The sequence below is a fragment of the Mirounga leonina genome, unplaced genomic scaffold (assembly GCF_011800145.1).
Source record: "Mirounga leonina isolate KUSES-001 unplaced genomic scaffold, KU_Mleo_1.0 Mir_94, whole genome shotgun sequence".
Lineage (NCBI taxonomy): Eukaryota > Metazoa > Chordata > Mammalia > Carnivora > Phocidae > Mirounga > Mirounga leonina.
Genome location: NW_023270855.1, coordinates 44,647,926 through 44,659,676, shown reverse-complemented (window position 1 = coordinate 44,659,676; position 11,751 = coordinate 44,647,926). Strand labels below are relative to the sequence as shown.

General features: G+C 54.7%; 1 protein-coding gene across 1 annotated transcript; it reads left to right on the top strand.

Moving 5' to 3' along the window:
* Positions 1-1,872: 1,872 nt before the first annotated feature.
* CLEC3B (C-type lectin domain family 3 member B) lies at positions 1,873-10,458 on the top strand. The gene is made up of 3 exons (XM_034996938.1): positions 1,873-2,101; positions 7,215-7,313; positions 9,961-10,458. Exons 1-3 carry the CDS (start codon positions 1,993-1,995, stop codon positions 10,359-10,361), a joined length of 609 nt encoding a protein of 202 aa, XP_034852829.1. The 5' UTR covers positions 1,873-1,992; the 3' UTR covers positions 10,362-10,458.
* Positions 10,459-11,751: the final 1,293 nt, after the last annotated feature.

Here is an 11,751-nt window from a genome sequence, read left to right as displayed (position 1 = left end):
CTTAGGCTCATGGAAAATTGGCGGTTCCCGTGTCAAGAGCATTGGTCCCCCGAAGCATTTGTGAGCAAGGCACCAGCTGCTCAGTCAGGTCTGTGCGACCTTTCTTTGGCAGGAATCTCACGGACAGACGGACAGACAGATGGATGGACGGATGGACATGGTGATGCGTTCCCATCGGGAGCTCAGGGACTGCAGGCTTTCCACCTGCCCGCCATCCGGGGTGCTTACTTGGGTCACTTGATGAAGTAGTGTCTGCCAGTCTTCTTCCCCGCGAGGTTACTCTTTTTTCTCTTTGTAAGGGAAAAGTGTTTTGTGGACAAGTAATCTGCATCTCTGAAAATACCTCGTTCCTCGTCAGATTATCAGCGTGTCCACTTACTTAACATCTGTGCGTGCTCCAGGTTCCCTCCTGCATTGCTGCTCACTGTTGGCCCCTGGGAGCTCCCTCAAGCTGGCCCCGTGTGCTCCTGGCTTGTCCCCATCATCCCTTGAGCACTTGCCTGCTCTCTGGCAAAACAAGCTGTTCATTTTCAACTTTCCCTGTCCGGGCCCTGGAATCAGGCCTCTCACCCAGGCGCTCTGGTTCCGTTTCACGGGAAGCTGGGTTGAGAAGCCAGTCCCTGGAGGCTAGGGGTGTTGGGGGCCTTGGAGGGGTTGCTGCTCCATGGCCCTCGAAGTGACAGCTAGGGAACGGACGTGCACATTTCCATCTAAATGCACAGGTTCATCTTTATGTGTTGAAGTCCACAGTCCCACAGCGATGGCTCTAATTGTTATTTTCTTTTTTCTTTTTTTTTTTTTAAAGATTTTATTTATTTATTTGAGAGAGAGAGAATGAGAGACAGAGAGCATGAGAGGGAGGAGGGTCAGAGGGAGAAGCAGACCCCCTGCCGAGCAGGGAGCCCGATGCGGGACTCGATCCCAGGACTCCAGGATCATGACCTGAGCCGAAGGCAGTCGCTTAACCAACTGAGCCACCCAGGCACCCCTCTAATTGTTATTTTCCAGCATAGGATTCGTTCTAGCTTTCTCTCTCTCCATATTTGTCCCTCCCTTCTCAGATGATGAGAAATATGGCTCCCGTGGTCTGTAACAGATTTGCTTATTTGATGGGTGGTGCCCTGTATGTTACCTACCTCTTATCCCGGCTACCCCCTGCCCAACTTCCCATGCAGGATCTCCTCTCCTTGCTTGGACCCCAAAGCTCCATGTGGGGCCTCTGCGCCCCCCGGGATGCTCCCCTCCACGCTGCTGGGCCAGGACAGTCTTTGCTCCCCACTCCACCTTTGATTCCACTCTGGGGTATGGTGGCTCGCCCCTCTCCCACTGTGGTCACCTCTGCTTCAGGATAGGATGGTGGAGAAAGCAACGTGAAGCAAGGAGAGGATTGCTTGGTATTTTTACCCAAAGAGGAACCAAGTGTATAGAGAACGGAACCACAAAATCAATGTAACAAACATTCTAGGCAATCAGGCAGCGAGCCCTAGGTCAGGCTGTAGAGAGGCCTCGGAGTGTACCTGTTTTGGAGTCGCCCCACTTGGGTTCAAATACCAGCGCTGCCCCTGGGTAGCTGGGGCCAGTCCCTGAGCCTCAGTTTCCTGAAACGTAAAATGGGGAGATGACAGCGCTTCCCTCACGTTGCTGGTGTGAGGCCTCCATGAGCTAAGGCTGGGGAAGGGCACACCTCTGCACCTGCCCAACGTACCTGCTCAACGGATGTGTGCTCGGACAACTACCGTATATTTTTCAGAATTCTAGAAAACAGTGATTCTGCTTTAGAAGGCAGGGCCAGAATGCTGGGTGGGTGTTCCCTGGGCAGCCAGGCTCTCCCAGGCCTTCCTCCTTTGCAGGCTTTTTTTTTTTTTTGGCAAGCCCGGCAGCCCTGTCTGGGAGGGTTTCCTGGACAGAGGTCCCCGTGGCCGCTGCCTTAAGACGTGCAGGCCGGGCGGTGGCTGCCACGGCTCTCCGACCCAGGCCACAGCAGGCAGCAGCATGGAGCTTTGGGGGGCCTACCTGCTCCTCTGCCTCTTCTCGCTCCTGACCCAGGTCACCACTGAGGAGCCAACCCCCAAGGTCAAGAAGGCTGCAAATGTCAAGAAAGGTAAGGAGGGAGGCAGGGCTCCTCCCCATCTTCCAGGGAGCTGGGCACCCTGTCCTTTATGGCTTCTGATGCTCCTTCCCTTCATTTTCCTTCTTGATAAGTCCAGGGAACTTTCGTGAAATACCCCTGGAGCCTGGGAGAATTCTCCAGTATCAGGGGTGGTTGTCAGAATCTTAAGGATCACCGACTCTCAGATTGGGAAAGAACTTTCCAGATCATCTAAACTGACACCCACTCCCCCCATTTCCACCCCCCAAATATGTTAAAGAAATCAAACCTTGGGTTTGGCAATGCCAATGGGCTCTGCTTCGTAATCTCCAAACTTGGGGTTACTCCACTATAAAATGGGGATAGTGGCATTTGCCGAAAGGTGTCTGCTTAGGATTTAATGCTACATAGCCCAGCGCCTGGCACCTACAATATACTTAATGCATAGGGGGGAGAAAAGGACCCAGTTACATAGCGTAAGTGGCCTTGAGAAAACAAAAATTGGGAACCCACACTTGGATGTCAGAAGCCAAAGGGTTTGCGCTCACTCTGTTGCCTCTGGGTTTGGGGTGTCCTTGGGTCACCTTGGCCGCAGCAGGGCCTGCCCTTGGAGCCCTGCCGGTGGTGAGGTCACCCCAGGCTGTGTTGAGACAACATTAGCGAAATGCCATGGCAATGAACTGGGCTGTCACCCCCACAGGGCTTCGAGGCTCCGCGAGAGAGTTCCAGGGGATGAGAATGTGGTTTAGGCAGAGAAAGGCGAGGCCAGAGCCAAGAGCCTGGAAGAGGCAAGGCGAGGGGGCGTGGGCCGTCCTCAGGCCACTCTCTGAGCCTCCTCTGTAAACAGACAGCTGCCTGTTGGCCACAGACTAGCGGAGTGTGGACGGCACCTCAGGACAGTGGAGACCCCCAGCGCTGTGACAGAGAACAGAGCAGATGTGTGGGTGACAAATAATGACTTCCAAGTTTTAGTTTATAAAGTTAACAGGAAATTCAAAACAGAATGGATACCCTGTCGACATTTATTTTGAAAAGCTGGTTTATATACAAATAGACATTTCCTTTTACATGCATCGGATTTTTCTGGAAGGATCCACAAGGTTTAGAGATAGTGATGACCTCTGGGAAGAAAAACTGGGGAGCTGAAGGCAATCTCAGTCGGAAAGGAGACTGTAATGTTTTGAACTGTTTGGGTTTCTAAAAAGGTACATGCAGATATTACTTCTGCAAAATTTTCATGAGAAAGAGAAGAGTCAATATCATGTGTGATTGAGTCCACGAGCATTAGCTAAAATTGCCACCTAGTGATGTTCTTGGTAGAGGAGGCACAGTTCCAAAGGCAAATTATAGAATTTTTAAATATGGAAAATAGTTGCTAATGTCTCAACTACCAGAGATTTAGTATTTATTTAATCATGCAAATCATGTAATCATGTGAAAAAGGAGAAGGTCAGACCAGATGGTGACTTGGCCCTCTCCGGCTGTCACACTTGAACCTGGCCCCAGGGGGTCTGCATGGAGGTGGCCCCTGGAGGCTCCGGACCCCGGAGGCCTGTGGAACAGCTGACGACACCGGTGGAACGTTCTGTCCAGCCCTGGCCTCTCGTGGGAACCTGCTTCAGTGTGCTCTGACTCACATGGTTTTTCTTCCTTCCACCTGCTGTCCGTATCCACAGCAAATGCTTCCAGAGCGCTTCTCCACTGAGGGGCCAATATATGTGCTGAGCATCCTAGCGAAGGGTCACCACCCTGCTCGTAAGGTGCGGATCGGCCCAGGAACCTCGGTGGTTCTCACTTGGGCACCAGCACCACCTCAGGAATCCGTTACGATCCAGGAGCCAGGGCCCCACCACTGGAAATGCCGGATCCAGGGGTCAGGGGATGGGGAAGCATCTGCTTTTTCCACAAATCTCCAGTGATTCCAAGGAGCCACCAGGATTGAGAATCCCAGGAATAATCTAGTTGTAGGCCCCGTGCACAGAAGTGGGGGAGGGAGTCCAGAGGAGGGGCTACATAGTGGCTGGCATGGGGGTGGGGGGGTGGACAGATAGGTGAGGTTGGCAAAGGGAATAGAGGACAGCTTGTGTGCCAAGCCCCCACCCTGGCCTCCAGGGTCAGGGGAGAGCTCTGGGTGCTTATGGGAGCTCACCTGCTCCTGGTGGCAGGTATATCCCTAGCCGGCTGTATAGGGCTCAGCCAGAGGTGAGGCACGTGGGGAAGGCTCAAGTGGCTGGAGCTCTAGTGGTCATGTGGCCGCACCTGGCAGGGAAGCTCAGGTGGGCAGGGTGGCCGCACAGGGGGTCACAGGCCCTCAGAACAGGAACTGGGGAACCTGGAGGGCGTCCATTTCAATCACATGCATCAGGAATCTGAGGCTCAGACACAGAAAGGGGTAGCACAGGGCCTCCTGACTCCTTGCCCAGAGCTGTAGACATTCCCTACTCCTACACCTTCCTTGGGTGGAGCACTGTTGGTGCCTTCCTCCTTGACAAGGCCCCTTGCACACATGGGCACCTTGGTGCAAATTACAAAGGTACCCCTCTGAGCTGCCAAATTGTAGAAAGGCACCCCTTTCTCTGGTCTGACCCAGCATAGCCAGGGCAAGGCTTAGGGACTAGACATGAGCCCCCACTAGTCCCCTCAGCTGAGTGCCTTTGTGCAGTATGCAACTTGCACAACCTCACCTGGCACCCTGTGCTGGTATATCATGTGACTGGTACAGAGCTGCCATGAACTTGCCTAGGCAGAGGCCCAGCAGGAGGCACACATAACCCCACCAGGCTAGTTTGCCAGCCCTAAACCCTCCCTTTTTTTTTTTTTTTGCCTTGCTCATCCGGGTGTTGTTTTCCTCATATCTGATAAGTTACATCACAAATTCTGCATATACAAGTATATTTCTTGCTCGCATTTGTTTCCTGAGATTCCCCTGCAAAAGCATCTTATGGGTGGACAAAGGCTCTGACCTCATGGCTCATGACCTTGGACTTCATGCAGGCACAGCTAAATGGACCATGGAAGCACTTCCCCCTGAAGCCCCTGGGGTTTCAGTAAGACTGGGGTCCACCCACAGAGCCCTCCACCTACACACACACACACACACACACACAGACCCTTCCCACCTGCCCCTGCTGGCTCCCGCAGAACCAGCTCCCAACAGGCCTTTGGGCTCAGGACGGCTCACGTTAGGGCTCTGCTCTTGTGCTGTCCCAAGGGTGGGGAGGATCAAACCCGGAGCCTTGTGCGCCGGGTTCGGGCCAGCCCTGCCCCCTGCTGGCTCTGCGATCTTGGGCCAACGAGTTGCTTCATCCCGGCTCTGGTTTCCTGTTTGTGAAGCGGGGCTATGGAAGAGATGCGTTACGCGGGTCCCAGGGTCGATTGAGCGCCGTTCACATGCTTTCTCTCTCTTAGCCTCTATCTTCTTCAGAGCCCTCTGAGGTGGGGCCGTTATCATCCCATTTCTGGGCCCCATGACCTCAGGGCCCAGGCACCCGCGGACGTGTGCTGCCACACCCAGCCCCTGCTGGTCCGTGTCCTGTTGCGCCGGCCGAGGGAGTGAACTTGGCAGGTCTCAAGGGCATCTGGCTCTGCTTTGCTCTCCTCTGGAGCTGGGAGGGTGGTTGGGGGTGCACCCCCGGCCCCTGCCAATCCTAACCCCATCGGACCCCCAGCCACACCCCTCAACAAACACTCGGGTCTCACTTGAGTCGGGGCAAGGGAAGGATGGGTTTCCCGGCAGATGGAGAATCACAAGCAACAACTTAGACTACCGTCAGCGGGGACAGAGAGAACGTCGTCCCGGATGGGGAGGTCTAGGGACTTGCCTAGACTTAGCCAAAGGCTTATCCCACCCAGTCCTTTTTTTTTTAAATTTTTATTGTTATGTTAATCACCATACATTACATCATTAGTTTTTGATGTAATGTTCCATGATTCATTGCTTGTGCATAACACCCAGTGCTCCATGCAGTATGTGCCCTCTTTAATACCCATCACCAGGCTAACCCATCCTCCCACCCCCCCCTTTAGAACGCTCAGTTTGTTTTTCAGAGTCCATAGTCTCTCATGGTTCGTCTCCCCCTCCAATTCCCCCCCTTCATTTTTCCCCTCCTGCTATCTTCTTCTTTTTTTCTTTTTTCTTAACATATACTGCATTATTTGTTTCAGGGGTACAGATCTGTGATTCAACAGTCTTGCACAATTCATAGTGCTCACCATAGCACATACCCTCCCCAGTGTCTATCACCCAGCCACCCCATCCCTCCCACCCCCACCACTGTAGCAACCCTCAGTTTGTTTTCCTGAGATTAAGAATTCTTTGGGGCGCCTGGGTGGCTCAGTCGTTAAGCGTCTGCCTTCGGCTCAGGTCATGATCCCAGGGTCCTGGGATCAAGCCCCGCATCTGGCTCCCTGCTCAGCAGGAAGCCTGTTTCTCCCTCTCCCGCTCCCCCTGCTTGTGTTCCCTCTCTCGCTGTGTCTCTCTCTCTGTCAAATAAATAAATAAAATCTTAAAAAAAAAAAAGAATTCCTCATATCAGTGAGGTCATATGATACATGTCTTTCTCTGATTGACTTCTTTCGCTCAGCATAACACCCTCCAGTTCCATCCACATCGTTGCAAATGGCAAGATCTCATTCCTTTTAATGGCTGCATAATATTCCATTTTATATATATGTATATATATACACACATATATAAATATATATATATATATACACACACCACATCTTCTTTATCCATTCATCTGTCGATGGACATCTTGGCTCTTTCCATAGTTTGGCTATTGTGGACATCGCTGCTATAAACATTGGGGTGCACATACCCCTTCGGATCACTACATTTGTATCTTTGGGGTAAATACCCAGTAGTGCAATTGCTGGATCATATGGTAGCTCTATTTTCAACTTTTTGAGGAACCTCCACACTGTTTTCCAGAGTGGCTGCACCAGCTTGCATTCCCACCAACAGTGTAGGAGGGTTCCCCTTTCTCTGCATCCCCGCCAACATCTGTCGTTTCCTGACTTGTTAATTTTAGCCATTCTGACTGGTGTGATATCCCACCCCGTCCTTGCCCCTCCCCCATCCTTCACTGCCTTCTTCACGTGTTTGTGACTGTCTCCATCCTAGATGCTGTGACCCCAAAGATGTTTGAGGAGCTCAAAAGCCAGCTGGACAACCTGGCCCAGGAGGTGGCGCTGCTGAAGGAGCAGCAGGCCCTGCAGACGGGTGAGCGCAGTGGGCAGCCCCTCGGGGCCCCGGGCTGGGGTGGCCAGAGAAGGGCTCAGGCCAACAGCACGCGTGTAGTCTCCAGCCTGTACCGGGGCCTGGCTGTCAGGCCAGCCCTGTAGGCCAAGACACCGGGTCCAGGGAGCCCCCTCCTCCGCCCGCTTCCTCTCGGGCAGATCCCCTGACATGTGTGCATATGGGAATGCTCTCGAAGGACGAAAATTCTCCCACAAGAATGCATTACCGCCCACCGGAAGCGTGGCCCCAGGAGCACTGTGTGGACCTGTTAGGAGCCTTCCTAAGGAGCCCCCAGAGGACCCTCCACCCAGCCAGCCCCCACAGCCCTAAGGGGCCCCGTTAGCTTCACTCCCTGTATGTCAGCACATTTACCGATGCTGCCACTCTTCATCATCCTAATTATGCCGAGGTAGGGTTTATCCTGCCCGTTTTAAATGGGGGAAACTGAGGCACAGAGAGGTCCTGTTCCTTGCCCATGCTCATCTGGCTGGTTAGTACAGATGAGGACCTGAATGGGAGCCGCCTGCCGGGTCTGTGCTGGGTGAGAGGAAAGGTGGGTTTGGGTCTTCCTGGCCCCGCACTCATCAGACAAGCAAGGATGGACGCCGTCACTCGGCTGCAGAGCCTGGGGACAAGGTCGGGTCTCCTCCCGGACCACCTACCCTCTCTCTCTCTCCACCATGTTCCTTTCATAGCGTCTCAGACTCGCCTACTCCTTTGTGACTCTGCTCTGGGGAGCCCAGAGAATACAGACTAACAGCAGTAGATAACACGTGTGAGCGTCCTGCAGGCCTGGCATTGCTCCAAGGCTCTATGAACAGTAACTCAGCCTTCACAGAAAACCCATGCAGTGAGCTTATTACTATAACCCCACCTCCATTTCCCACCAGGACGCGGAGTGTCTTGTTAACAGCCGGCGGGAGCAGTCTTGTTCTTAGCTTTGCTACGCTGCCTCTCTAGTTGTCACCCGGGCCCCTTCTTGGGCAATCCACAAATCTCTCTGTGCTCACAGCCACCCTCTCACCTGATGCTTCTCTGACAGCATGTCCCAGGCCTTGGGCCCGCTGCTCCCCTCGTGCCTCCTCAGAGACCTCCAGATCCTTCTCACTGGGCAGTCTGCACCCACTTCCTTGCACCCAGGTCTCTCCTTTCAGCACGCACACTGGCCAGCCTTCTGTCCCTCTAGAGGGCCACACTCTGTCCTTCCCACAACAGGGCCTTTGTACCTGCTTTTCTGGCAGCCTGAATTGCTCCCCCAAGATCCACCTACTGTGCACCTCCAGCTTTGCCATCTCAGGACTCCCTAATCCCTCGTCTCAATCAGACTCCTCAGTTTTAACTCTCACTAGATGATGTTCTTTCCTTCATCGTATTTATTGCAGTTTGTAATGATCTATTCATTTGTTGGTTTATGTCTGCCTCCCCCGCTATATGATAAGCCCCAGGACCACAGGGGCCATGTTTGATTGTCTTGCCTCTTCCACCACCTTGCCCAGCATAGTGCCTGCCACATATCAACACTCAGGAAATTTTTGTTGAAGGGCGGACAAACACATGATTTTGTACAACCTGCTTAACATAGCAGGTAGGGTGAAGGGGCTCTAGAAGGGAAGAGTCTATCATGTTTTGGCTTCAAGTAAATAGAACACCTAGCAGTAGCTTAAACAAAAAGCGAGTCTGAGCATGGGTAGCTGTAAGTTTTTGTTCAGAAGCTTTGCCTCATGGTCCCTAGATGGCTGCCCCAGCTCCAGGCATCATGACCGCGTTCAAGGCAAGATGTAGGAGAAAAGGTGTCCCAGCCATTTATCAGGAGAATGAAGTCTTCCATTCCCACCTTATTGATCAGAGCTCTATCATATGACCACCTGTAGCTTCGATGCAAGAATGAAGCTTTTCCAGCCCCTGTAGTGGAGGCAGACGAGGGAGAAGGGGGTTGAGAATGGATGTTGGTTGGGTTGACCAACAGTATCTGCCCCAGAGGGAAAGTTGAGAAGCACAGTGCCATTCTGGGGGACAGCCTCCTCATCTGTAGAGTGGAAGGTGTAGGGGGGGATTGCCAGGCGAGCTCTAAGGTCTCTCTCAAGTCTAAGCTTTGTGCTTGGGCAAAGTCCATATAACCCAGATGCCACTAGCCCCCTGAGGTGAGGTGATGAGGTGGGGACTTCCTGGCACAAAGCCCCGACACATGGCAGTCCCATCGTCCCCCGCCCCCATGTCTGCCCATTCCCTGGAGGTTCACAGCCTCCCATGCTGATGGGGCTCCTCAGAATTCCCCCGCCTTGGGCAGAGCTGACCTTGTCTCTACACTTGCACATCCCCCAGGCACTGGATGTGGCACCCAGGGAAGGGCGGTGACCTTGAGCTAGGGGCTGTCTGCAGCTGAGGGGCTAGCCTCACGACCTTTGGCATGGGGACCTGGGCTCTGCATCGGTGTCCATCACAGCACTAGCCTGGGCGGTGGGGCGGGGGGGGGGGCTGTCCAGGGCCAGCGATCACGGGGACAACGGGGTGGGGGGGCTGGGCCTGCAGGAGGGTGGGCCCGGCCCTGGAGGGGTGGCCTGGGGCTGGGGACCCTGGAGACCTGGGGTGATGGCCGTCTCTCCCCCCTCTTCCCCCCCGCCCCCCGCAGTCTGCCTGAAGGGCACCAAGGTGCACAGGAAGTGCTTTCTGGCCTTCACCCAGACCAAGACCTTCCACGAGGCGAGCGAGGACTGCATCTCGCGCGGGGGCACGCTGGGCACCCCGCAGACGGGCTCCGAGAACGACGCCCTGTACGAGTACCTGCGCCAGAGCGTGGGCGCCGAGGCCGAGATCTGGCTGGGCCTCAACGACATGGCGTCCGAGGGCGTCTGGGTGGACATGACCGGCGGCCACATCGCCTACAAGAACTGGGAGACGGAGATCACGGCGCAGCCCGACGGCGGCAAGGCCGAGAACTGCGCCGCCCTGGCCGGCGCGGCCAACGGCAAGTGGTTCGACAAGCGCTGCCGCGAAGAGCTGCCCTACATCTGCCAGTTCGCCATCGTGTAGCCGCCCGGCCGGCGGGGAGGCTGCGGGGGGCGCCCAGCCCCGACCCCCGCTCGGCCCGCGCCCCGCGCTCGCGCAAATAAAGCTGGTGCCGCTGGGCCGCGAGTGGCTGCGCTTGTGCTGGGCCCGCGGGGCGGAGAGCTCTGGGGGAGGAGGGGAGAAGGGGGAAGGGCTAGGGGAAGGGGGGAGGGGGGGAGGGGGGGGGGGGGGGGGGGAGGGGGGCGGGGGGGAATGGAGGAGGTGGAGAAGAGAGGAGGAGGGGAGGAGGTGGAAAGGGGAGGAGAGGGAGGGAGAGAGGAGGCGGGGAGGAAAAGGGGGAGAGGGGAGGGGCGGAGGAGGGGAGGAGGTAGAAAGACGAGGAGAGGGAGGGGGCGATGGAGCAGGTGGAGAGGGGAAGGGAGGGGGAGGAGGAGGAGGAGGGGGAGAGAGGAGGAGAGGGAAGCCGAGCTGGACACACACACTTCACACCACCAACGGATTCTCAGCAGGACAGAAAAGAATAAGGGGAGACAGAGAACCCCTGACTGCTGCTGCCTTTTTTCTTTGCAAAACTTTTTATTATCGTACAATTTCCTACTTATAGAAAAGTTGCAAGAATTCCTGGATACCCTTCACCCAGATCTTCCAAACATTCACATTTCCCCATATTTGCTTTATCCTTTTATTTTTTCCTGAACCATTTGACAGTAAATTGCAGACGTGGTTCCCCTTTACCCTGAAATGCTGCAGTGTATTCACTTACTGAGAGCAAGGGCATTTTCTTACTTAAGCACAGCGCTATTATCAAAGCTGGGAAATTGACAATGACACAGTAATTGTGGAAGTCACAACCCTGATTCCTCTGTCCAGGCTTCCTTTTGTAAACTCCACTTGCGCGTGCCGGGAATCCAGCATCCCCTCGCCAACTCCAGGGAAGGGGTGACACCCCTACCCCCCAGCCCCTCCTGTTGTGTGGATCCATTTCAGGGATGCACTGACATCTGAGTCCTGCTGGGGGCTGAGGGGTGGGGGATAAGAGCAGAGGCCACCTGCGGGAGAATTTGCATCCCCATCCTTCCCCAGCACACCCTGGAGGCTGGTCTAGGAGCCCAATAGGACCAAACACTGCCTGACTGCTGTGTCCCCTCCTTCGCACTCCTTACGGAGAGCTCCGGGCTAGCAATGACCCCTACCACCTGTTGAGCCCACCAGAGTGCAGGAACTTTCAGTTTGTTGTTTGATTGAAATCTTATCCACCCAGGGAAATTAAGTGACGTCCCTCAGGGTCACACAGCTAGTAAGTGGCAGAGCCAGGATTTACCCCAGGCCTGATTCCCAGGGCCTTGGGCTTTCCACCACCGCTGTGATGCTTGCCAACCATACTGGAACTTTCCTGAAATAAAACATTGGAAAA

Coding starts and splice junctions, on each gene's coding strand:
- CLEC3B (XM_034996938.1), top strand. CDS start 1,993: ATGGAGCTTTGGGGGGCCTACCTGCTCCTCTGCCTCTTCTCGCTCCTG. Junction 2,102..7,214: donor GGCTGCAAATGTCAAGAAAG/GTAAGGAGGGAG, acceptor TCTCCATCCTAG/ATGCTGTGACCCCAAAGATG. Junction 7,314..9,960: donor GCAGCAGGCCCTGCAGACGG/GTGAGCGCAGTG, acceptor CGCCCCCCGCAG/TCTGCCTGAAGGGCACCAAG.